Genomic DNA, 27,437 nt, shown 5'->3' on the forward strand with positions numbered 1-27,437 from the left:
AAGGATGGTACTCGTCTGTGATCTGCTGCGAAGATAATCGTCAAAATTATAAAATCGATGTTCCTAATTCGGGGCTTGTGTACAGTGACTCTGCCAAGAGGAAGCTTTGTGCACTGCCACTAACTTCATCAGTTAAATCTGAATTCAAACTACTCTTCTATTTCATATTATCTTGGACTTGCCAAAATCTAAGTACCTGAAATCTGAATGTAAAAATATTAATGAATTTCTTTTACCACCTAACTGTATAATTTCTTGAGTATCTCATTTGTAACCATGTATATTGATCCACCAAATCAGGTCTCCATATCTTATCATTCACTTCCTCCTTTTTCTGCATTCTATTGACAAAACTCTTATTTGCATATAGAATATTGGTATTCGACTACTCCTCCTTGCTAAATAGAAATAATCCTAGCAGACAATACCAGAAGCACTGTGACGAACAGCATTTGTGGAACTATGTGTATGTGATATCAGTTAGGGAGCGATATACTGCCGTGGGGTCAGTTCTGAGATTATTCACAAGGATAATTCCTTGGATGAAGTGGTTGTCTCATGAGGAAAGGGTGGGGATATGGTCATTGTATTTTTTATTGAAGCGTTTGGTATTCTGTGGAAGCTTGGTTGGGTTGATGTTGAGAGAGGATGTCTCCCCTGGTGAGGAATCTACAACTGAATGAATAATTGTCACATGTAGCTCGGCGTTTGCATCCAACCTGGACAGTACACAAGTGTCGCCATGTGTTGGGCGCCGACAGTTACACATTAGGTTTCACAGTTTCAGAATAAAGGGGTTGCCTGCTTAAAGCAGAAATGAGATGACTTTCTTCTCTGGGGGCTGCGAACTGTCAGCTCCTGAGGATTGAGAGGCTGAGTCATTGTATACTTGGGTGGCAGACTTTGAGTCTCAAGGGGCGTTGAGGGTTATGAAAGCAGGCAGGAATATGGAACTGAGGCCAAGTTATGCTCTTACTGAGCGACAGAACAAGATTGAGATGCAAGGTGGGGCTCTCCTCCCAGTTCTTCTATTATTTCAAATGTATCCTGTACCACAGTGTTCTTTGCATTGGATAGGTTGTTTTGTTTTGGTATCCCTGTGTGCCTTTTCTCTATGCATCATACATCTACATGCTGTACCAGTGTCAACATTTGATCCATAAATGAGCAGACTTGTTCCTGTATCTTTACACTGCACCTCTGTACAGTAAACCTCTGATAATCTGGCACCACTTGGACTTAGATAGTGCCAGACTAGCACATTTCACAGATCAAAATATAATGCTGGAGGAACACAGTGGGTCAGGCAACATATGCGGATGGAATGGACAGGTGACGTTTTGGGTCGGGGCCCTTCTTCAGACAGATTTTTCGGATTTTTGGATGTTGGTCCAATCCAAACGCACTTCTTTTCACATTATTTACATGTTATACAACAGTATAATAAATCTTCTAGTGAACCCAGGGAGTTTAAAGTGAGTGGCAAGCACACGGCTGCAAACCTCTCTGCGTTTATGACCCTTGGTGTTCTGGATGCCATCGCAGGCTCCAGCCACATACCTAACCTGCAGTCCACACCCTGGCCCTGGCTGCATTCGTGACCACTGGGCCACATTCACATCCAATGGGTTAGCCTGATACTGGACCATCAGGAATTCCAAACAATCAGAAGGCAATTATCAGAGGTTCACTGTGACTCTCACAATATGCCCCTCCCGTCTCAGTATGCCACCTCTCATCTACCTAATTGGAGGTCTTTGAACTACCTTTAACAGACTTTATCGGACTTTACCTTGCACTAAATGTTTTACCCTTTATCCTCTCTCTGTAGACGGTGGACAGCTTGATTGTAATCATGCACAGTCTTGTCGTTGACTGGATAGCACACAACAAAATGCTTTCCATTGTTCCGCAGTATAAGTGGCAATAATAAATGAAACTAAACTGTGTCTGTATCTGTATCTGCTCCATTCACCATTTCTTCTGCAGCATTAGTTTAAATCCACCCCTCCGCTTCCCTACAAGGACATTAGTATTTATCGCCTGTACTCAGACCATTGTTGAAGGCTGCTTCATATATGGAGATATTTATGCTACTCGATGCATTTGTGGCTTTAGTCACGAAGACTCTGGATTATAGAACATTACCAGATGCCAGATGAGCAATGATAGAGTGTTCACAATCAGCCTCAGAGTATTTGGGAAGAGAAGTATTTTGCTTACAGATTTTCAAGAATGATAAAGAACGGATTAACTTTCAATCTGATTGTAGAAGGCTAGAAATTGATGCTACAAAGATAGCTGCATCCCAGTATGTGCTGTTACTTGCTCTAATATCCAATTGGCTTAAAAAAAATCTCAAAATTGGCTAAATATACCTCTGAAAGCAAGACTGGTATTTTCCTGTTTTGATGCGCTAATGTGCACGTTCATGATTTTCAAGGGTAGCTGTCTGCAGAGATTGCCTTTTAAATCTTATATCTGTATAATCTTGCCAGATCTCTGTGCAGGGAGCTTAAGCAGGCAGCTTATTATCTCAGCACTATTTTCCTGTCCTCTCCCTGGATCTCTTGATCGTTTGGCACTCCAGAAATCCATTGCTATTTACTTTAAATGTATTGGGGACTGACCCTCCACAGACTTCACGAAAGAGAATTCTAAAGGTTCACCACCCTCTGAACCATGTGATTTTCATCACAATCCTCTTTCTGAATTTAGTACTTTTCAATAAGTTGACCTTTCATTCTTCTAAACTCTCAAAAAAGAGGCCAAGCTTCCTGGGCAAAGGCAGGTCCTCTTCTGACAAACTCACTATCTTAGAAATCAGTCTGCTGAATGTTCTTTGCATTCTCTCTATATAGTGGGCATGTCCTTCTTTTTGGAAACAAAATGGCCCAGAATTGTACAGTTCCCCAGTCCCTGTGTAATTGTTGGAAAACATATTTATTCTTGCAATATAATGGCCAACATACTTGCCTTCAATTGTCTGCTGTTTTGAACAATCTCCAACATTGCAATGCAGAGATCAGTCAGATTTAAATCAGCACAATTAAAAAGCAAAACAAATACAAAGCCCTGTTAAGAATACTTCACACTAAAACCCCTTGATGGCTCCCCATGTGGTTTTTTTCAATGAGTGAGAAATGAGTGAGTTAGACATTTTGCAGCAATTCCAAACGTTAAGAAATTTATTGACACAAGGAACTGCAAATGCTGGTTTAACAATGGAAGACATAAAGTGCAGGAGTAATTCAGAGGGTCAGGCAGCATGGATAGGCCGTGTGTGTCGGAAGGAACCACAGATGCTGGGTTCTACCAAAGATAGACACAAAATGTTGGAATAACAGCGGAGCAGGCAGCATTGCTGGAGAAAAGTAATAGATGACGTTTCATGTCGGGACCCTTCTTCAGACCATGTTTTGGGCTGGGTCAGGAATGTGGTTTGTACTGATGACATCATGTGGAAATGACACCCTGCACTAGGCGAATTGCACTGATCAAATTTCCTGATAAAAATAATTTAAAACATGTACAAAAGTGTAATTACGTGCATTTCAAGCATTGAAAAACACGCACTAAAGAGGCCACACTCTATCTCTAAATAAAGTTCTCCCCAGTAATCTAAAGCAATGTTTTCACAATGGTTGAACTGGAATCAAAGACTAGCCAGATGTAATTAAAAGAAGCTCTGATAGAAATATTGCTGTATGTTCAAGGTTATGTCGTTTGAGTTGAATTGCTCTGTTAGGTCTCAAACATGTCAATTTCTTTAGGTCCCATTTTGATTAAATGTTAAAGCCCCTCTCCCCTCCCCCACCAAAATGTTAAGAGTTCGAAAACTTGTGAAGTTTATTGGTGTGCGTTTAATGGCTGCATTTATTTATGTGTTCCATGCAAGTGTAATTGGAGCTGAATGTTATTTTGCATGATCTGCCTGAACTTTTAAAAAGGCCACAGAGAAGGAGGAGTAAACGATGGCTGGACAAAAAGCACATTAGGATACCGATAAGACAAATTAAACATTTATAAACTATTTACATTGTAAGCACTTTTGTTTAATTTCATGTGACTAGTTTGGTATAGTTAACAAGCAAAAATCAGTATGAATCCCTTGTGCCTGTTTCAGTTCAACTCTATTGATCTGTTCCAAAGTGCAAGTCTTAGTTTTTCTTGTTTGATCGCAATTTCAAACTGGATAAATATACTAGGTGAAATACTTACTGTCAGCTTCAACAACCGATCACAGTTTGATAGAATGCAGGGCTCGTAAACGACTTTGGAACACAATATTTGAGTTTTGAAACTCTAGCCAATTAATTTGAACCATGTAATTTGTACATTGTGAAATCTGCACTTGGTTTGTGAGCAAACTGGTGGAAATCATTATAACGCTGAAACTCTTTAAGGATGGGTTTTTTTCAATTGAGTTACGTACAGTTGTCCATCTGCCTCTACCATCACCTCACACTCTTTGTGTTAAAACTTGACCAACTCTGTTACCACAAGCCTCACATCTGTAAAGACACTGTAGCAGCCAAAGGTAGATACAAAACGCTGGAGAAACTCAGCGGGTCAGGACCGGCAGCATCTCTGGAGAAAAGGAATGGGTGACGTTTCGGGTCGAGACCCTTCTTCAGACTGAGAGTCAGGGGAAAGGAAAACGAGAGATATGGACGTTGATATAGAGGGAGATAGAACAAATAAATGAAAGATATGCAAAAAGTAACGATGATGAAGGAAAGGTGGGGCCGGCAATGGTCCGTTGATAGCTGTGGGCTAGGTGATAACCAGTTATACAGTGAAACTGAACAGGACGACAATGAAACTAGTATGATGACTAGGGTGGGGGAAGGATGGAGAGAAAGAGGGAATGCAAGGGCTACTTTAAGTTAGAGAAATCAATATTCCTGCTGCTGGTTTGTAAGCAGCAGCATCCAAGTTGTGCTGTCCACATCCTACCTTGCATTACATTGAGTTTCCTCTCACCTGAGCCAAACAGTTTCTCTGTACCCCAACAAGTTCAAATCCTGCTGTAATCTACCAATCACTTCATTGTCTCCTCTGCCCCTACAACCACACTCAAATCTGTGTAACAGCATGCACTTTGTGTTCTATTGCCTTCACTGTATTGTTCTCCCCTAGCTATTTCATCCCGAATCATTTGTCCCACATTTTGACGGCTTTCCATATTACTCCACTCTCTTTAAATAAATCATTAAACCTTTGACCATCATATATATATTCTAGCCTGATCTTTTTCCCATAATGACTCAACATCTGCTTTGTCAGCGCTGAAATTCCAGTACATTTAGAGAATAATAAATACACAGATGTTTGTTGTTGGTTTGAAGCTGTACACTAACTGTTTACTATCTAAATGGTGTAGTTGGGAAAAGGGGAAGTACAACGGGATCTGGGTCCTTGTACATCAGTCTTTGAAAGTAAGCATGCAGGTACAGCAGGCAGTGAAGAAAGCGAATGGCATGTTGGCCTTTATAACAAGAGGAATCGAATATAGGAGCAAAGAGGTCCTTCTGCAGTTGTACAGAGCCCTAGTGAGACCACACCTGGAGTATTATGTGCAGCTTTGGTCCCCTAATTTGAGGAAGGACATTCTTGCTATTGAGGGAGTGCAGCATAGGTTTACAAGGTTAATTCCCGGGATGGCGGGACTGTCATATGCTGAGAGAATGGAGCAGCTGGGCTTGTACACTCTGGAGTTTAGAAGGTTGAGAGGCAATCTCATTGAAACATATAAAACTGTTAAGGGCTTGGACACGCCAGAGGCAGGAAACATGTTCCCGATGTTGCGGGAGGCCAGAACCAGGGCCACAGTTTAAGAATAAGTGTAAGTCTCATTTAGAACGGAGACGAGGAAACTCTTTTTCTCACAGAGAGTGATGAGTCTGTGGAATTCTCTGCCTCAGAGAGAGCTGATAGGGCTCTTAAAAATAGCGGAGTCAGGGTATATGGGGAGAAGGCAGGAACGGGGTACTGAATGGGAATGATCAGCCATGATCACATTGAATGGTGGTGCTGGTTCAAAGGGCCGAATGGCCTACTCCTGCACCTATTGTCTATTGTCTAACCCGAGGAAGTTAGTGTAAACTAAATTTTCCAAATATTTTTAAATTGTGTTTAACTTTAGCAGAATTTTAAAAAATTGTTTCGCCTAAAGCCCCTGTCCCACTTTCACGACCTAATTGGCGACCTCTGCCGAGTTTGCCCTTGACTCATATTCGCAGCATGGTCGCTACGAGGTCGTAGGTCTTCGTAACTCTTCCTCATGTTCGTGAGTGGTCTCCGCGTACTCGTGGCCTCAAGTAGGTCGCGCCGTTTTTTCCAGCCTGATAAAAAATGTCCATGAGTAAAAAAAAAGTTGGCATGGAAACTTGTAGGCAGGTCGTAGGTAGGCTGTAGTAGGTCGTGATGGTAGTCGTAGGTAGTCGTAGATTGTCGTGGGTAGTCGTAGGTAGGTAACTGGCCCGAGAAAAAAAATGCAAACATGACATCAGTTTATCAAGTGATAATTTTCCACTCGTAGCTAGTCGTAGTTGGTCTTAGGTGTGGAAGATTGAGGTCGAGGGGGGTTGTAGGAGGTCGTAGCAGGTCTCGGTCTTTTACTTCGGCGAGTCAACACGATCTTGACATTTTTTTCGACTCGTCTAGGGTCTTCTAAACTCGTGGATTAGGTCGTCCAAGTGGGGCAGGCCCTTTAGCCCAAACATTAGTACTCCTTGTTCTCAGTACCTTGTCCAGATGTACATTGTCTGGTTGTCCTTACAGAAAGATTGACTTTTAAAACATTATATTGCGTGGATTCCACTATCAGACACTTCGGCACCATCTTGTGGCACATCTGCAGAATGTCATTTGGTGTCACCCAGCAGAATTTTGCTGCTAAACTTGAGGACAAAGTGTCACAGATTTAATATAACATTTTGCACAATTAGTCGTTGGGAATTATGTTTGATGACCAATAGTTTAAGCTTCAATACCAGTTGAAATAAATTGTTCTGACGTGGCTTTCTACGGGACGACAGATGGCACAATGGGCTAAGTGTTCGGCTGGCAACCGGAAGGTAGCCGGTTCGAATCCCGCTTGGAGTGCATACTGTCGTTGTGTCCTTGGGCAAGACACTTAACCCACCTTTGCCTGTGTGTGAATGTGTGTGAGTGATTGGTGGTGGTCGGAGGGGCCGTAGGCGCAGATTGGCAGCCACGCTTCCGTCAGTCTGCCCCAGGGCAGCTGTGGCTACAGAAGTAGCTTACCACCACCGAGTGTGACTGAGGAGTGAATGAATAATGCGATGTAAAGCGCCTTGAGTATTAGAAAGGCGCTATATAAATCCCATCCATTATTATTATTATTAAATCAATGTGCGGCACAGTGGTTTATAAAATTATGGAGAGGAAAGGATACGGTAGACAATAGATGTACTTTTTCCCAGGGTGCAAATGTCAAATACTAAAGAGCATTGTTTTAAAATGGAGGCACAAGGATGCTGATACTGGAATCTTGCGTAGAACACAAAATGCTGGAGTAACTCAGTGGATCAGAGTTACTAAGTCTTTAGAGGACATAAGGAATTGTATGGGACATTTTTTTTTACAGAGAAAGGTGGATGCCTAGAACATGCTGCAAGAGTTGGTTTTTGAGGCAGATATGATAGTGGTGTCTAAGAGGGTTTTAGATAGGTATGGATATGCAGGGAATGAAGGGATATAGATCATGTACAGGTAGAGATTAGTTTAACTTAGCATCATGTTTGGTGCAAAGTTGTGGATCGTTGGGTCTGTTGCTGTGCTGTGTGGTTCTACAGTAGAGCTGCCCCATCACTGCTCCAGTCACCTTTGGTTCCTTCATGAATTTCCTCCGATTGCTCTGGTTTTCCACGTCCACCTCAAAGATGTGCGGTCTCGGTTGGATAATTGGCCACTGCAAACTTCCCCAAGTAGCTGATTGGGGGAGACGGTGAGAGAGGGGGGGGGGGGGGGGATCAATGGGCATGTGGGAAGAATAGCCCAGGAAAAACTAATAAGGAATGGGATTGCTCCATGAGCCAGCACAGACTCGCTGAGCTGAAGTTCCCTCCTTGTATGCCGTGAGGAAAATATGGAGGTTGCTGCATTTTATACGTTTTTAAATGTTCTACTTCCACAAATTATTTTTAAAAACTGCAAATTATAAGGCACGATAAATGTGCTCCCTTAAAGCAGTCATTTGAACGTGTAAACCTCGGGGAGATTTTCAAGGTCTCACAAGCCACTGAGAGAAAATAAATGGTCTTCCCTGTAGTTCTTTGCACCTACCCCCCAGGACTTCTCAGCAACTTGCATGCTCCAATCAAGTCGAGCTTAGATAGGGCATCTTGGTTAGCATGGACAAGTTGGGCCGAAGGTCCTGTTTCCGTGCTGTCTGACTCCATCACCCCGCAATGTAGAAAATACAAGCCTTGCCCATCGAACCTTTCCTCAAAAGATAATTTCGGATTTCAGTCTTGTAAGCTTTCTCAGAATTGCTTCTTTAAAATAATGGTCAATATTGTTCACAATGCTGCAAATGTTTAGTTTAGAGATACAGCATGGAAACAGGCCCTTTGGCCCAATGAGTCCACACCAACCTGTTCACTCTAGTTCTGTATTTCCCACTTCCTCAATAAACTCCGTACACACAAGGGGTGATTTCACAGAGACCAATTAACTTACAAACACACAGACCTTTGGGATGTGGGAGGAAAATGGAGCACCCAGAGGAAACCCACGCGGTCACAGGGAGAACATGCTAGCTAATTGTTTAACTAATGTCCTGTAGAACTAAAGTACAATTACCTTTCCCACTGCCTGGTCGGCTGAGTTACTCCAGCTTTTTGTCTATCTTCGGTTTAAACCAGCATCTGCAGTTCGTTCCTACACAGGACCCAGAGTTTCAGCTACTGCTCCAGTAGTTTGCTCAGCAACACGGCCCAGGTGAATGTTGCATCCTTTCCAGTTTTCCATTTACAGACATTTCTGGAATGTTGCTTGAATCCTCTAGTCAAGGCCCCATTCATTTTTAGTCTGACATGCATGTTGAAATGGAGATGGTTTCTGTTTGACTTTCCATCATTGGTGAGCAGGAATATGCCACCAACCAAAAAATCTTAACAAATGGCAGCAAAATGGTAAAGGGAATGAAGTGTACTTAATTCAGCTCTAAATCAAGAATTCCATTTCTTCATTTGATCATTTAGTATTGAAAATAAGACATTTCATTTGAATTTAATTTGTAATGTTTTGAGTGCCAGATGTGCTGAATCTGTGTTGAAAGCAGAATGAAGGAAGAACATTCACACGTTGCCAAATGCATGGAGAGTGGACTTGCCTCCTTGGTTTGAGTGTAGCAGAAGGAATTATTAACGTAGAGTTTTGAATGTCAGCTGTGGGATAATGGTCTGTAAGGATTAGGCAGAGATTTATTTTCCATGGTGCCATTTTAGTTAAACCAAACATTAATCACTGTTGTGACGTGGACCACAAGAGCGTTCATTTATCATTAAAGACAATAGAGCATATTTGCAGATGAGCATGCTGTCTCTCTCCTGTGTAGCTGAGACACAGAGACCATGACATTTAATGCCACATTTACATTAAATTGGGTGAACATTTTTGAGTTGCTACATGAGGCTAGAGTAATTTCTGCGCACAGTATATGCATGTGTGAAGCTCAGAATCATTGATTTGTTGGCTAGTACCAAGGCATTTGAAAGTTTATAGCAGCTGTGAAATCTTCTTTCTGCACGGGTCTTTGGAGAAGGGAATAAATTACAAGGGAGGTGGAACAGGAGAAACATGTTATTCATCAGTCCAATGTTATTTATGCTTTTCTTAAAACAGTGTAGTTCAATTTATTGCCCTTCATAAGGAACATGATTTGCTTGATACTTATAAAGGTCCTTGAAGCCAAATCGGTAATATAATAAAGATAAACAACTCTCTTGATTCTGAGGAACCTTTCTCCTCCTCCAATGGCTGCTAATACTCAAGTCCATGTAATTAACCTCCAGCTGTGGAAAAACTATAGGGTGGTGACATTTATTGCATTCTAACCACACCCAAGATCGTACGATGGAAATTGTATTTCTTATAGTAATGTGCACAGTGCAGGGAACAGTCACAAAGGTTTAATTAGTTTATTTAATGAAAACTCATGGGTATTAAAATTATTTTTCAGATTCTGCTTTGCATTGTTTGCCATGGACCTAAAGGTCTTTCCCCATAGTTAAGAACCAGCCCTTCAATAAGAGTGAAAAATAAATTAACAAGTCAAAGTGGAAATTCTAAACATAACCTCATCACACACTGTAGAATACTAGAAACATGGTTTCAGTGACCAAATTGATTAAAGCACAACCATCAATAAAAATGGTTGACACAAAATGCTGGAGTAACTCAGACTGATAGGTCTCGACCCAAAACGTCACCCATTCCATCTCTCCAGCAATGATGGCTGTCCCACTGAGTTACTCCAGCATTTTGTGTCTACCTTCAATTTAAACCAGCATCTGCAGTTCTTTCCTACACATAATGAAAATGGTTTCTGTTGTCAAAAAAACTCAAAGCCCATGTTGTTAATAACTCTGTAATACAAATTCAAGCATTTAACATGAATTTACATTTTTCATCAGCTTTATCTGCAAGCACGAATGGTGGCCGATTGGTCCAGGCTGCTGCGTCCAACCCTTCAGTTTGCCTTAATTGCATCTTCAGTGTACGTGGGACTTTCACGTGTGTCTGATTACAAACATCACTGGAGTGACGTGTTAACAGGACTTATCGAAGGAGCGCTTGCAGCCATATTAGTTGTAAGTTGAAACAAGTTCTTCCATTGTTGCTTTATCATCAAAAAAGACATTGTTAAAGTAATATACAACATTTGCTGGAAATATACAGTAAAACACTCAACACATTAGGTAGGTCTGTTTAGAAATGGTCGCTGTATCTCCATGGCAATGGCTGGGTTTCAGCCTTTCCCATGCTAAGTAAATCCTGGACATGGAGACTAAGTGCGGGACTTAATGACTTACAGATCACTGCCTCTATTACTGTACTCCACTGCTGGACGGCACGTTATGTTCAGTGGTAGAAAGACAAAATGCTGGAGTAACTCAGCAGGTCAGGCAGCATTCCTGGAGAACATGGATAAGATGACGTCTTGACTCATGTCAGAAAATTTTTGACATTTGAAACTGCTTTCCACCCAAGAAAGGTCTGAAGCAAGGTCCTGACCCGAAATGTCACCTATTCATGTCATATCCATCCTTGCCAGCACCATTCACTTTTCATGCAAACACAGAATCATACATTAGACAGCACACAAATAGGCCTTTTTGGCTCACCTGATCTTTGCCGAGTGGCGTCTATCTATGCTATTCCCATTTGTCCACATTTGACCTGTATACTTTTAGAAATTCCCGAGCAAAGTATTATCCAAATACAGAAGATAGACCAATACCATTGGATATTAATCTGCCTCTGGTAGCTCATTCCAGATGACCACTGTTGTCTCTGCATAAATGCTTACCATTTAACACTATGTCTATCTTTTCATCTTAAAACTGTACTCTCTAGTTCTGGACAACTGCATTGTGGGGGAAAAATACACTATCCAATGCATGCCCCTCAGCCGCCTTCATTCTAATGAGAAAAACAGCCCATCAAATCTCTTTCTATACCTACAACCTTCTATTCCAGTCAGTATCCTGGTGAATCTCTTCTGGATTCTCCCTATTGCCACCTGCATTGTAGTGACCAGTGCACACCAGTCCAAACATGGACTAACTCATGTTTGGTACAGCTGCAATATGATGTCCCAACTCCTAAACGTGGTGGTTCGGCCTATGAAAGCAAATGTACCAAATGCTTACTTCACTACATATTCACCTGTGTCGCTATTTTCTGGGAGAGTACCACCAGGAATCTTTTACATCAGTGCTCCAAGGGCCCTGTGTCTTACTAGAATTTGTCTTGCTGAAGTGCATTACCTCATACTTGTCAAACATTGTTTTAAACTCCTTAAAGAATGATGTAACTGTTATACAGTTCTGATGTAACTTGCATTCTATACCCAGGTCAATAAGAACAAAGCACACCCTAAACAACCTTAACTACAACGTGCTAAATGTAAACATCTGTGGTCACCCACAAAATCCTTCTATATAAACCAGTATTCATTGTATATTTCCTTGCTTTATCCGTCCTTCTCAGAAATCGGTTTTTAATCCAATTTGCCCACTTTTCTGCTCTCTCCCTACATGTTAATTTAAGAGGAGGAATATGTTGAGGTTGTGATCAGTGACGTACAATTGACTGCAAATAATGATCTTATATTACATTTGTCTCTTCTAGGTGGTGTTTGTGTCAGACTTCTTCAAAAAGAGACAACCCAGAATCTCACCAAAAGATGAGGAAAATTCACACTCGGCTTTGCATGAGACACATGGAAACCATTACGGCAGGACTAACCCACAATAAATGATTGTTGCAAGTGTCAATTAATGTAAAAACCTATGGTATATATCCACAATAAATATCTAATAGCAAATAGATAACCACCTTTATGAAAAAGCACCCACTGCTAAATCCTTGGAGTCCAACTCACTTTGTATTTGTACACCTATATTACAGTGATAACAGATGTTTATCAATACACATTATTATTTCTACTGTGCCTTCGCTTATAAAGAGCTTTCATCATTAAAAGTAAATTGTCATACATTGATTCAAGGTGTAAAATGTTTATTAAAATAACAGTAAAGCTTTCCATGTACAGTTTGCGTATTGAAGCTTGCTTGCTTGGTTGGTGCTTGAGGTCCATACTATACATAAATTCAATGGGGAATAAAATGTCCTGCAAAAGTCTGACCAATGCTCAGCTGTTGGCTGTTCATTCATCAAAGAAAAGTCTCTTCATGTGGTCCTTTCAAATCTTGTGATTTAATGTTCGACTCAGCCTGGAAGTAAATGTTATTTGCAGTGCTTTTTCAAAATTATAAGTAAAGACTTGCAGCAAAAATAATATCTCTTTTGATCTTGGTAATGCCTGAAAATAAAGTTAAAAAAAATATCACAAGATTATCAATTAAATGGCATTCTGATTTGAGAATAATTACTGTATTCTCAATTATTGTCTGTTTTTATATAGTCCCCTCTAAATTCTGTGCAGATGATGACAACCAACAGATATTGTATCTGGGGCAAAATGTGAAAGATAAAACAACAGAGAAAAAGCTCACTTTCCTTTTCGTTCTAATGCTCTCATGTGAGCGCTAATGGACTGTGTTGTGACTCCATTGATATTTTAAGCAAGAAGCCATCAAAGTACGCATCAAGGATCAGGCCATTTAATTTTGACACAGATTCCCACCATATTTCACTAATAGGTTTATTTTGTCTTAAGATCAAGAATGATGTAACCAAATGGGACAGTGTAAATGCAAAATATTAATAAACCAATCCAAACTGTAAATTTAATCTGGAACTGTGATTTTATCAACAATGCTTAAGCAACCATTTTTAGTTTAATGACTAACTGGAGCTATTAATTAAAAATAATGCTTTCATTGTACACAATCAAAGCTGCTTTATATGTAAAGAGTTATATTAAGTAACAAGATGGGCTAATTAGTCGGACAGATTTTTGCAAGAAACCAACAATGTCCTACTGGCCCTGGAAACCTAACCCAGTAATCACGGAGAACTGCCTTTAAAGATACATCAACAGATGCATCTCTAAATGCTGACACGTATCATACCTGTAATAGTCAGCCAAGATCAGAATCTTAATCTACAGCATAGACTCACAGAGAAGTCAAAACACAATCTAACAACTGCATGAGTTCTATCTGTATTTCAGCACGCTGAGATTTGTGGAATGTTTGCTCTCATTCACGTGCTCACCAGGATCAGCATTTTAAATGCCCTTTTCTTTCAATTTCATCAATCTCTTTTCAGTCTCGGAGGGATTGGTGAAAGTTAAGATCCCATATCCAATCCATTTTAATAGCATCATGGAGGTATATAGCACGGAAATTGGCTCTTTGGCCCAACTCATCCACTCCTTTCCAGCCTCTCCTTACAACCCAAACCCACCAGACCAGGAGCATTTTTGTCAATACAGTTTAACGTTTATAGAAAACCTATAACAGGGCAACCAGAACTATACACACCATTTCAATTGTGGCCGTATCAATGTCTCTTATATGACATCCCAACTCTTGCACTCAACATTCTAACCAATGAGGGCAAGTGTGCAGCACCTTCTTTACCACCTCAGGTCTATCTGTGTCATCTGTTTCATGGTACTTACATATTACCATGAAAGTGGAGACAGATAGTTAGGGTGGTCAAGGCGCATTTTGCATGCTTGCCTGACCCCAAGGTATTTCAGTTATAACAGACCCAGGAACCTACCATTCACAGTGCCCTCAATAATGTTTGGGACAGACCCATCATTTATTTATTTGCCTCTACTCCACAATTAGAAATTTGTAATAGAAATAAAATCACACGTGGTTAGTTCACATTATCAGATTTTATTAAAGGATATTTTTTTTAATACATTTTGGTTTCACCATGTGGAAATTACAGCAGTGTTTATACATAGTTCCCCCATCCCCCCATTTCAGGGCACCATAATGTTTGGGACGCTTGACTTCACAGGTGTTTGTAATTACTCAGGTGTGTTTAATTTCCTCTTTAATGGAGGTATGAGAGAGCTCTCAGCACCGAGTCTTTCCTCCAGTCTTTCCATCACCTTTGGAAACTTTTATTGCTGTTTTATCAACATGAGAATCAAAGTTGTGCCAATGAAAGTCAAATAAGCCATTATGAGACTGAGAAACAAGAATAAAACTGTTAAGAGACATCAGCCAACCCTTAGGCTTACCAAAATCAACTGTTTGGAACATAATTAAGAAGAAAGAGAGCACTGGTGAGCTTACTAATCACAAAGGGACTGGCAGGCCAAGGAAGACCTCCACAGCTGGTGACAGAAGAATTATCTTTATAATAAAGAAAAATCTCCAAACACCTGCCCGACAGATCAGGAACACTCTTCAGGAGTCAGGTGTGCATTTGTCAATGACCACTGTCCGTAGAAGACTTCATGAACAGAAATATAGAGGCAACACTGCAAGATGCAAACCAATGGTTAGCCCCAAAGATTGGATTGCCGGGTTACAGTTTGCCTAGAAGTACTTAAAAGAGCAACCACAGTTCTGGAAAAAGGTCTTGTGGACAGATGAGAAGAAGATTAACATATCAGAGTGATGGAAAGAGCAAAGTATGGAGGAGAGAAGGATCTGCCCAAGATCCAAAGCATACCACCTCATCTGCGAAACATGGCGATGGAGGTGTTATGGCCTGGGCATGTATGGCTGCTGAAGGTACTGGCTCACTTATCTTCATTGATGATACAACTGCTGATGGTAGTAGCATAATGAATCCTGAAGTGTATAGACACATCCTATCTGCTCAAGTTCAAACAAATGCCTCAAAGCTCATTGGTCGGTGCTTCATTCTACAGCAAGACAATGATCCCAAACATACTGCTAAACCAACAAAGGAGTTTTTCCAAAGCTAAAAAAAGTCAATTCTTGAGTGGCCAAGTCAATCACCCGATCTGAACCCAATTGAGCATGCCTTTTATGCTGAAGAGAAAACTGAAAGGGACTAGCTGCCAAAACGAGCATAAGCTAAAGATGGCTGCAATACAGGCCTGGCAGAGCATCACCAGAGAAGACACCCAGCAAATATGTCCATGAATCGCAGACTTCAAGCAGTCATTGTATGCAAAGGATATGCAACAAAATACTAAACATGACTAGTTTCATTTACATGACATTGCTGTCCCAAACATTATGGTGCCCGTAAACACTGCTGTAATTTCTACATGGTGAAACCACAATGTATAAAAATGGCCTTTATTTAAATCTGACAAAGTGCACTTTAACCACATGTGATTTTTTTTCTATTACAAATCTCAAATTGTGGAGTACAGAGGCAAATAAATAAATGATGGGTCTTTGTGGAACATTATGGAGGGCACTGTACCATGCAAGTCCTGCCCTGGTTTGTCCTACCTAAATGCTTTACCTTTACCTCTCCCTCACTCATCTCCCCAAGGTCTGTCCAACATAACTTACACTGCTGCCAAATCCAAGGGGCGGGTATAATTAAAAAAAACCCATTTATTTTACACAGAAGGAAATTGCATAGTTATTAGTACACTGCGATATTTACCCAACGCAAATCAAGTTATTGCAATGTACAATTATAAAATGACAAAATGTTATTTAATATTTGTCTGATCTCTACTTATTGTAATAGTTATATAAATACAAACCTTCTGCAAATTTGTTCTCTAACTCTGTGTTTCCTATGGCCTTTGCTGCTTGGCACATCTGTCGAAGTAGTTCTTCCAATCGTCTCATACAACGAATAATACTGCCTGTTTAAAATGCAATACGTTATTTGACAAAAATAAAATTTCTGTAGCAAATATGAATTTAACCACACAAAAAAACCCAACAGGAAGGTACACCAAAACAATCGTCAAGGCACCCAAATTACTGCAGTGCCCCATAATAAACTTTTTTTTTTACACACCATAACAAGCAAAAAAATAGACAATTAGACAATATTTGCTTATACAGGTATCTATCAAAACATTAAAACGATGATTAAGGGTGGGAGGTATAAGGAGCAAGCCTCCAGAGGTTGTGGTTGAGGCAGGTACTATCATAATGTTTAAAAAATATTTGAACAGGTACATGGATATGATAGGTTTAGGATATGGGCCAAACGCAGGCAGGGGGGACTAGTGTAGATGGGACATATTGGTCGGCGTGGGCAAGTTGGGTCAAGGGGCCCGTTTCCACACTGTATGACTCCATAATACAAGTCCCACACTTAACTTTTGTCGTCATCTCTTCACCCCCCCCCCCCCACCTTTTTTTCAGGCCCCCATCTCCTTCCACCCATATCCCTTTCTCCAGCTTTACATTTCACTCATAGAACAGTAGAACATTGAACAGTGCAGCAGAGGACCAGGCCCTTTGAGGACAATGCTTGTGCCGAACATGATGCCAAGATAAACTAAATTTCATCTGCCTGCATGTGATCCATACCCCTCCATTCCCTGCAGATCCAAGTGCCTATCTAAAAGCCTCTTAAATGCCACACTGTTCTTCCAGCACTTCATGGGGCCTTTTTTGCTCAAGATTTCAGCATCTGCAGTTTCCTGCGTTTCCATTTGACCTATGCCCTCTTGTTTTTGATGTCCATTGGTGTTGGAGCACGGCGAAAAGATGTAGAAATTCACGTGCAGAGATTTGTCACTCTGCAAGATGTGTGGTTTGTGACTGGTAGAAATGAGTCAAGGAGGAAAAGACAGCAGAAGGGATTGTATAGATTGATCCGTCAATTTCATGCACAATTGTTACTGGAGATGCTAGAAACCTGAAGTAAAAACAGAAACTGAAAATACTGGAAATTGCTCAGCAAATCCAGGATTTTTATTATGGAGAGGGAAACATTTCAGACGATGACATTTAATCAGACAGTGAGACTCTACATTTCCACATATAGTACATATCTATTTCATTGTTGACATTATGTAGTCATTAAAGTTAGTTTGGAAGACTAAACATGTGGTCAGTGACATATGCTTTAAGGAATATCTTAAGAGAATGGAGGAAAGAGGGAAGATTTAGGGAGAGAATTCCAGAGTTGAATGAATAAGTTTATTGGCCAAGTATGTACACATACAAGGAATTTGCCTTGGTGCTCCGCTCGCAAGTAACAACACGACATAGTAAATTTTGGGTGTTGTTATCTTAAGGAGCAATTGCTTCAAGGTTTGCAATCACAGATACTCAGAACATTGTAGAGATGGGGCGCAGCAATGCCACAGAGGGATTTGAAAACAAAGAGCTAAAAATGGGTCATAGATGAGATTGAACACGTTAGTGGTAGAATTCAAAAGGTCCACTATTATCTAAATAGAGAGAGAAAGAGTACTGTATAGAGGAATCTAGTTGGCCTTGTGCATAAAACATAAAATCCTAGCCTGGAGATGCAGCAAATAATTAAGGCAAATGGACTATTAGTCTTCCTGGAGTTTGAAAAGACGTGTTATTTTTAAATTATATAGGATGTTAGCAAGTCCTGCATAATTTAAATACAATGCATGTAATACTCCGTGCAGTTCTGGTACCCTTATTTCAGGAAAGATATACAAACATTAGAGATGGCCCAGAAGAGATTCATTAGGCTAATTCCTGGCATGAGAATGTCCTATCATGAACAGCTAGTTATATTCTTTGAAATGTAGAATATGAGGGGTGAACCAACTGAAACATTTAAAATTAAAGGAGACGTGAATAGATGGATTTTGCGATGTTTCCATAAGTTGGAGAATTTTGAACAAGAGGACATAGTTACAAGATTAGAAGATGGAGGTGCACAGCAAATTCTTCTCTTGGAAGGTTGATATCTCTGGAATTCAGGATGATGAGGCGTGGAGCAGATAAGTCATGATCACATTGAACAGCAGAACAACATGGCCTGCTCCTGCTCCTATTTTTTAGTGTTCATGGTGTTCCTGTGAGGGGAACTTGCTGCGAGTTAAGCAGTAAACATGACGTGGTGGAAATAGGCAATCTTAATGATGGTGCAAAGTTCAGCTCAGTCAAATATGATATTAAGTTTGCAAATAGTTTAGTCCAACTCTGAAAGAATGTCGCAATAGTCTGTTCACCAGAAAAGCAGAATTGAAAGGAAACTGAATATGGAACAGAAGACATTTCTGCTCACCCAGTCGAGCAAAGTAATTTTGTTAACTTAGAGAAAGTTAAGATTTGTTTTATGGGCTTTGTGGGTTCATTTTGTTAAAAGGTAGAGTGATACATGGGCAAGCTTGCCGGCATGCCACAATGCTTACGATGTGGCTGGCAGTGTATGTTGCAGCAACATGCATTGCTGAGTAAATAGTTCTGGTGGTTGCAAAAGGCAGCTTAACCCACAAAGCACAAACCACCAATTTGGACCACATTGACGTACAAATATAGCCAAACTGAAAAGAATACAAGGCTTGAAATCACAAAGAAATGTTGCTGGCATTCAGCATTAACTGCCCCAATTAATTAGAATAGTTTTTTAGTGATGAATGACAAACAACTTCCACAGGGAGAAACGCTAATATTCTTCGCTGATTTGCAATTGTGCTGGGACTCCAGCAAAGACAGGACTCTATGCTGCAAACAGATCCATGAATCCCAGAGGTTCTAACAAGCTCCATCCCCATCTGGAATGAATTATCATAACAGGGCAGAAACACAACCAAAGCTGTTGCAGATTCCAAAAGCAGAGCCACGCTGCACTTTGGCACAGTTCAGATTTCATTTCTAAACACAATCACATATTTATGGTCCAAATTCATCACTGAGTAAATTTAAACACCAGTGAAAAATATATAATCGCTAACAGAAACAAAACCAATGCAAGTATTTAGATGCTGGTTAGCCTAAAAAAAAAATATATAAAATAAAATGAGCAAAATTTCTGACTGCAATGCTTGGTCGAGGATCCAACAGACTTTTTAAACCACTACATTTCACATACTGCCTGACGCTCTTTGGTAAATATTAGGTTGATGGAAGCCACAATTGTGGTATGCAAGACCCAGAAACAACTATATGTATCCCACTTACATTAATGACTTACACACAAGCTCAAGAAAATCCATACTATAATTGCAAATGATACTAATTGTGGAAGTTCAATGGTATCAAAAACAGCAGCCATTAAATCATAGAGTCAGAAAAACAAAACAGCAATCTATTTTCTGGGAAGTTTTTGAAGAGTGGATGGAATGTGCGGCTTAAACAACAATACAATGTAAGATCCATTGTGTATGTTGGTAAGTTTTTCCAAACTGTTGGTTGTGACATAAGGTGGGCCCACATTTAGCCGGCTTGTTTGGACATGAGCAACCTCCTTCACCAACCTTGCCACAGTCACACTGGCATCTCTCCCCTTATCTTCGAGGCTGAAAACAAACAGTACTCTACTTTCAAGCTTTACTTTGCTTTACAGGCTTTAAAGCTCATGATCTGGTGGCAAGTTTTCCCTCGCAATATATTCTCTGCAAAGTGTGCAGCTCTCAGCCCAGTGAACAGAGAAATGTTTGTGAAAAGTTGTTGGGGATTTTATTTCGGAAAGGATTTTTTCTGAAGCGTCTGAAAATTCAAAATAGTGCAGCACATAAACAAATACATCTTGTACACCTGATTTTAAGGCACTTGAAAGAGAACTGTATATCTGTGAGAGCAGCAATCAACAAAAAACAATATTAACTTACAGCCAAAGCAGTCTATTTAATGGCAAGTGGTGACTCAACTATTCAGTTCTCTGATCAAACCATATGTTGAGAACTATGTACAGTTGCGATAGCCGTGAAACAAATGGGGAAATGCAGGCATTAGAGACTGTGCAGAGGTTTAGGAAGGTGACCGTGCATCTGGGTTTGTTAGATAAAAGATGAAAGAATCTTAAGCTTTTTTTGGATGAAACCCAGTGGCATGCGATAGACAATTAACAAAATGTTGAAAGTTAATCAGAATACCATTCCAAAATTAAAATGCCATTACAACAGGATAGTTCAAATAAATGGGAGATAATTTTTTGCACACAAAAGAAGATTACAAGTCAGATTGAACTTTCAGTCAGGCCACCAGGGGGTCCAAAATCAATGACTAACGTGCAGCAAAGGCACAGGTATGTGTGTGTTCCGGCAGGATAATTTTAGACCAAACCAAAATCAAGACTTCAAGATGGCGGCAGGTGAAGGGGAGAGTTGGTGGCCGTGAATAGTCCACAAATTCACGTCCTGTGCTCTCAGAAAGGGCCCCACGTTTCACGATCGGCTCGGGAAGCAGGTCATGGTAACCTCAGAGCAGGGAAGTGGAAAGGCGGCTGTGGGAGGCACATTTGTGTTGTTCACAGTTTGTCATTTTGGCTGAGGCAGCCGCAGAAACTCCTACAGTTGCCGGGTGAACAAGTGAATCGAACGTAGCCTGCGGCAGCTGAAAGATGTGGTGATGGAAGGACCAACCCTGCTTCATTCATCCAATGCCACCAGGACACCAGATTTTAAAATGAGAATATAAGAAATTGCAGTCCCTTCGGCCACAATCAAACATTTCAGGGACTTAGAAGTTGCAAGATTATGCCAGAATGTGGTGATTGTCTGTGTGCTGTTCTAGAATGTATGTATGGTATGATTTGAATGAAAGCATGCACAGCAAGCATTTCACTGTATCTCTGTACACATAACAATAAATAAATCTAACTAAATATCACTGGTTCCAGATTTTGGAAATTAAAACAATCCTGGAAATACTTAGCCCTGGCATCACCTTTGAGGCTTTCAAGGAGAGAGTCAATTAATAAAGAAGAGATTTTCAATGCCAGTTTCATGAAATCATATTTGCGTCGTGTTTTAATGGTATAGTGCCAAGAATACGTTGCTGCATTGGAGTATCGTTAGGAACTCATTTTAGTGCTGGCACCTTTGCATAAAAATTGTTTTGTAGTAGTTTAAGGAGACATGCACTGTGGCAAATCACATCCAAGCTAGAACAAAAGCTGTCTTACATGTGAAACACACCTGGCAGATCAAGTGCTAGAAGCAGCATATATATTTTGCACTGCCAAAACATTTAGATCTTCATGGTTCCTATTAGAGAGATGGACAATCATGCCTGAAAAAAGGCTCAGCAGCAGTGAAATTAGCTAAATGATAATGATTCCATTACCTAACGCCAAATGCTTTGGAAGAACAGAATCTTTGTTGCCTGTAGTTGGCAATTTCCCCGAAGTGCCAGAGTGGATATTTAGAATTGTGCCTGCCATATGAGCTTCAGCTTTCTAGAAAACTCAAGTTCAATAAATAAATCAATACAAATTTTACATGAATAGGACAGGTTGGGGTGATATGGACCAAAAGGATTCATAGCAAAAGGATTTGAGTATAGGAGCAGGGAGGTTCTACTGCATTTGTACAGGGTCTTGGTGAGACCACACCTGGAGTATTGCATACAGTTTTGGTCTCCTAATCTGAGGAAAGACATTCTTGCCATAGAGGGAGTACAGAGAAGGTTCACCAGACTGATTCCTGGGATGTCAGGACTTTCATATGAAGAAAGACTGGATAGACTCGGTTTGTACTCGCTAGAATTTAGAAGATTGAGGGGAGATCTTATAGAAACGTACAAAATTCTTAAGGGGTTGGACAGGCTAGATGCAGGAAGATTGTTCCCGATGTTGGGGAAGTCCAGAACAAGGGGTCACAGTATAAGGATAAAGGGGAAATCTTTTAGGACCAAGATGAGGAAAACTTTTTTCACACAGAGAGTGGTGAATCTGTGGAATTCTCTCCCGCAGAAGGTAGTTGAGGCCAGTTCATTGGCTATATTTAAGAGGGAGTTAGATGTGGCCCTTGTGGCTAAAGGGATCAGGGGGTATGGAGAGAAGGCAGGTACAGGATACTGAGTTGGATGTTCAGCCATGATCATATTGAATGGCGGTGCAGGCTCGAAGGGCCGAATGGCCTACTCCTGCACCTATTTTCTATGTTTCTATGTTTCTAAATGCAGGCAGGTGAGACCAGTGTAGCGGGGACATGTTGGCCGGTGTGGGCAAATTGGCCCGAATGGCCTGTTTCCACGTTGAATCATTCTATGACTCTAAAAGAGTTAGAAAAGCAGAAGACATCAAACTTTATTGTTAAGTTGTAGTTAAAAAAAAGCACTTAAAAAGAATTAAACACATTTTCAAAAAACACCAAAAACGATATATTTTTATGCCAAAATATGATGAGCGTTTTGAGGGACTTTTCCTGTTTCTTTTCGTTGTGCACGAGAATGGAAACCAGTTTTGATCCAGAGATGGAAAATAAACAATTGAATCAGGTCAGCCAACAGAGATTTTCTCCAGGGACCTATTTACTCCAGCACTAAAGACTTTTCATACTTGATGTATTGGAATTACCACTTTCACTTCAGACCACAAGCTTGTTTCTCAAAATGGACTTGAAATATTATCCAAACCAATCGATAGAAAAATATTGCACCTCATAATATTAGGCTTAATCATACTCTTTCAATGCAAGAATCAACATATTCAATAAAACTAACAGCGAGAAATAGATTGAATCAAATGCACTGAAAATGCCAGAAATAAGAGCATACAAAGCATCATTCCATCATGTCACCGTTGGTTCTGTCCAATCCCTTCTAAAAGCCAGCACTATTCTATCCCTATAGGCCTTTGTGTTCCTTGGTTTCAAATGTAACTAACTCATCCTTAAAACATGCAAATAATTTCTCAATTAATTCTTTGGGGGGGGAGCATTCAACGCTATGTAATCAGATCTCTCTCAACCTCTTTCTTCAGTATAGTGAGACACAAAAACAATTTCCCCCCAGGGGTCAAGTATTATTTGTTCCTTGCAATAAAGAATAAAATTGTTCTTTCCACTTCCCACCCATTGCTTTGTCACCCGAAATGAAAAAGTTCTACCATCTTGAAAGGTTAAAGCACAGTTGTTAAAATATAACTTCATGACTTCACTCTAATTGAAACAGTCTGCCTCTAGAATTATGGAAAAAAAACATTTATTTTCATAATGCCAATGTTTTGTTCTCATGAGGGCAAAGGACTGAAGGGGAGATATTCACCGACAGGGTAGGAAAGCACCAATTGTTATTTACAAAAAAATATTTTATTTTTGCAGCTAATGCTTTGAAATGTCATTTGTAAAGCAACCAATGGAGAATGTGCAAATATAAATATATTTGAAAATCTTTGCAACATTTGTTGCCTTTATGTTTGTAACTATACTTACACTTGCAAACAAGTTCTAAATCCAGAAAGTTGCAGGGAAATACAGGTGCACAACCTTTTATCCGAAGATCCAAATAACCAATACCTCAGAATAGTGGACATTTTTTCAGTCCTTGAAGAAAGGTCCTTGAAAACGTTCACCGAGGGCGGCCCGCAGAGGTGACAGCGGAACCTCCGGTCGGTCCTCGAAGAAAGGGGAACTAAATCCCCATTCATAAAAGAGAAGGTGAGGGTATATTGCGCGGGAGGGTTAATAATTGACAATATGCTACTGCCTGCCCGCTGAGTTAAAAAGTTCCCACGGTAGACTCACGATACACAGTGTATCGTGAGTCTTGCATGGGAACTTTTTAACTCAGCGGGCAGGCAGCAGCAGATTGTCGCTCCCTTCAGTTTCACCCCACCTACACCCCTCTGCTTCCCGGCCATGTGTGTGACCCCTTCCCTCCCCTCTCCAGCTCCCCGCTCATTGCACCGGCGCGGGGGCTTTGCACTGTCTTCACGTCGGCGATGACAGCAGGTCAGTGCCAGTTACCGGAGACGTCAGGACCAACGGGACACCGACCCCCAGGCACACTGCAAGCACGGAGATCCCAGAGACCCACAGCCAGCAGCAGCCCAGCCCCGTTCCAACTCCAGAGGAAAACTGCAAACTGGCCGGAGACGTCAGGACCACCAGAAGCCGCTCCCCGAGCTGCGCCCCCTCATCGGGACACCGACCCCCAGGCCCACTGCAAGCACGGAGATCCCAGAGACCCACAGCCAACAGCAGCCCAGCCCCGCTCCAACTACAGAGGAACCTGGATTGCGGATGACGGGGCACAGCTCGGGGCGTCGTAGGGGCCCATCGGGGAGCGGGTTCCTGTTGGTCCTGACGTCTCCGGCCACCTGCCATCCTCTGGGAACTGTACCGCCCTTGCAGGAGAGTGGGGTTGTTTGCAGTTGCAGAGGGAGGGGGCAAGGGCGGTACAGTTCCCAGTCTCAGCTCCAGTCCAGGGGGGTGGCCGGAGACGTCAGGACCAACGGGATACCGACCCCCCGGCCCACTGCAAGCACGGAGATCCCAGAGACCCACAGCCAGCAGCAACTCCAGCCCAGCTCCGCTCCAACTCCAGAGGAACACGTAGGGGCAGAAGCTGATGGTGTGCAAGGTACGTCTTGTTCTTGGGGTGGCGGATGAGGGGGCGCAGCTCGGGCTGTGGGCAAACTGCCACTTGTCGCCGTAGCGGCCCATCGGGGAGCGGATTCCTCTGGAGTTGGAGGGGGAGGGGGTATTGTGCTGTTTGATCGCCCCCTGCTATCCCAGGGACAGGGAGACACAGCAGCATTTTAGACTGGTGGGCAATCACTTCCAAAGTTCTGCCCACACAGTCAGTACACCTCTCCTACACTGCATTTCATACAAACATTTATTCTGCAAGAAAAAACTACATTGAAGACTCAAACTCGCGACCGAGTAACTGCCGGGATCGAGGCGCAAACTCGCGACCTTGCGGATATGAGCCGAGCACTCTACCACTGAGCCAGCCATTAAAATCTACGCTAAAAATTTTCCATTCCGAAGGCCGACAAATTCTGAATTACGAAAAGTGTCTGGTCCCAAGGCTTTCGGATAAAAGGTTGTGCACCTGTAGTGTAATGCCAAGTATAAGTTTATTATTGAATTCAAAAGAATACGAATAATAGTTATATTACCTTCAAAGACTTCTGTCATTTTGCAAATTTGAGCAAAGGTAGATCCGTTTGCCCAAGTAAATACGACATCCATTAAATGGGGGCGAAAGGAGTCCAGATACAGTTCCTCATCAACCTCCAGTTTGGCTTCTGCTGACACTTTGGCTATTCTCCTTGCACATTCCTGAAGTCACACAGAGGAAAACATCACTTGAAGAAATGCAAATGATTTTACGTTGGATATAATTCTTAATTTGTTAAGAAGCATTGCTCTTTCTTGATGTTCAACTTCCAAAACATGCGGATGAAACCTGAAACTGTACGTTTCTTTGCAAATAAGAGCTATTATTTGAAGAAGGGTTTCTATCCAAAAAGTCACCCATTCCTTCTCTTCAGAGATGCTGCCTGTCCTGCTGAGTTACTCCAGCATTTTGTGTCTTTCTTCGGTTTAAAGCAGCATCTGCAGTTCCTTCTTACATATTATTTGATCTTGATGTGTGTAAAACTATTAGGGGAGGAAATGTTGATGAACATGACAGCGCAGTGACAATAACATTACTTTCTCAAGTAAATATAAACAATTAACAAAAATTAAGGAGGAGGTGAATTGAAAAAAAGGCACATATCAATGTTTTCTTTTAATGAAAGAAAACAAAATAGTTGAATGTACATTGAAAGAATGATAATGTTAAGTTTCAAAATGCTGTAGATAAAGAAGCTAGTGGTAAATGCTGGATGCAGTGGCCTAAGCATGACAAATATGGTGAAATAATATGGGAAAGAATAAAAAAGTGATAACAATTAATATTCTACAAACAAGTAGATGTAGTGTATACAAGACAAAATGAAATTTGCCAAATGTTAGTTGGGGCTCTGAAGAGAGGATAACAAGTTAAAGGATAAATAAAACATAATGGAAAGCATAAATCCTTGCATCAGTGTTTACAAAGATGGCATATTGAAAAGGAAATAACTCAGATACAAGATGTCATGATAAATAAATAATGCAAGGTCCTTGATCTAAAATGATAATCCTGGCTCTCTTACCGCTGTCTATTTAATCGGTTGAATGTTTCTATCACTTTGTTTTATTTTAAAACTTTTGACATGGAACTAGTTGTAATGCAGGAATGTAGCAGCAATTAGTGAGCAATGATGTTCCTGATCCAACAATTAAATAAAAGGCCAAGTGAAAGTATTACAAGATCAATTAATTGTGGGCAGCCTTCCAGGAAGATTTCTTATATTCAAATAGCATTAGCATCCAAGTGTGGGATCCAAAATGAAAAGATGTTATTATAAACAAGATTAAATTTAGACATTTCATTGAGGAGAAATCTGTTATTGAGATGGCAGGAAGAGAAGATCAACTAGGAAGAGATTATGCTAATATTTAGTAATCAGTTAAGAGCCTGTCCCATTTTCCCGACCTATTTCACAACCTTTTTTATTCGTGGACATTTTTCATCATGCTAGAAAAACGCCCCGACTTACTTGATGCCACGAGTACCTACGACTAGCCTCACGGCCTGCTACAACCTACCTACGACCTCATGACGACCATGCTGCGAGTATGAGTCAAGGGCAAACTTGGCGGAGGTCGTGAAAGTGGGACAGGGGCTTTAGATAGTTGAAGGAATTGGAATGGGACCTCAAAGTAAAAATGCAGGTTTGTATCGCTTGTCAGAGAGGGATTTCCTCGGGCTGCTAGTTGATGAAGAAAAATCAATCGGACTTCCGTTCCCGGTTTTTTAAAATAAAAAGTAAATTAAAACAAATAAATAAATAAATAAATAGATCTAAAAAGAGAAAATCTC

General features: G+C 40.9%; 2 protein-coding genes across 4 annotated transcripts in view; one reads left to right on the forward strand and one right to left on the reverse strand.

Annotated features, from left to right (window-relative positions):
• Positions 1 to 13,507, forward strand: part of plpp1 (phospholipid phosphatase 1) — a 107,573-nt gene extending 94,066 nt beyond the window's left edge. For all 3 annotated transcript variants that reach the window (XM_033030582.1, XM_033030591.1, XM_033030601.1), the window contains exons 5-6: positions 10,668 to 10,844; positions 12,388 to 13,507. In XM_033030582.1, coding sequence (XP_032886473.1) covers positions 10,668 to 10,844; positions 12,388 to 12,513 — 303 coding nt within the window. In that variant the 3' untranslated portion in view covers positions 12,514 to 13,507. The remainder of the gene's footprint in view (positions 1 to 10,667; positions 10,845 to 12,387) is intronic.
• Positions 12,764 to 27,437, reverse strand: part of mtrex (Mtr4 exosome RNA helicase) — a 93,033-nt gene continuing 78,359 nt past the window's right edge. The window contains exons 25-27 of the mRNA XM_033030568.1: positions 25,642 to 25,804; positions 16,385 to 16,489; positions 12,764 to 13,081 (exon numbers count right to left, since the gene is read on the reverse strand). Of these exons, the coding sequence (XP_032886459.1) occupies positions 13,029 to 13,081; positions 16,385 to 16,489; positions 25,642 to 25,804 (321 nt within the window). The 3' untranslated portion in view covers positions 12,764 to 13,028. The remainder of the gene's footprint in view (positions 13,082 to 16,384; positions 16,490 to 25,641; positions 25,805 to 27,437) is intronic.

The sequence above is a fragment of the Amblyraja radiata genome, chromosome 1 (assembly GCF_010909765.2).
Source record: "Amblyraja radiata isolate CabotCenter1 chromosome 1, sAmbRad1.1.pri, whole genome shotgun sequence".
Classification (NCBI taxonomy): Eukaryota; Metazoa; Chordata; class Chondrichthyes; order Rajiformes; family Rajidae; genus Amblyraja; species Amblyraja radiata.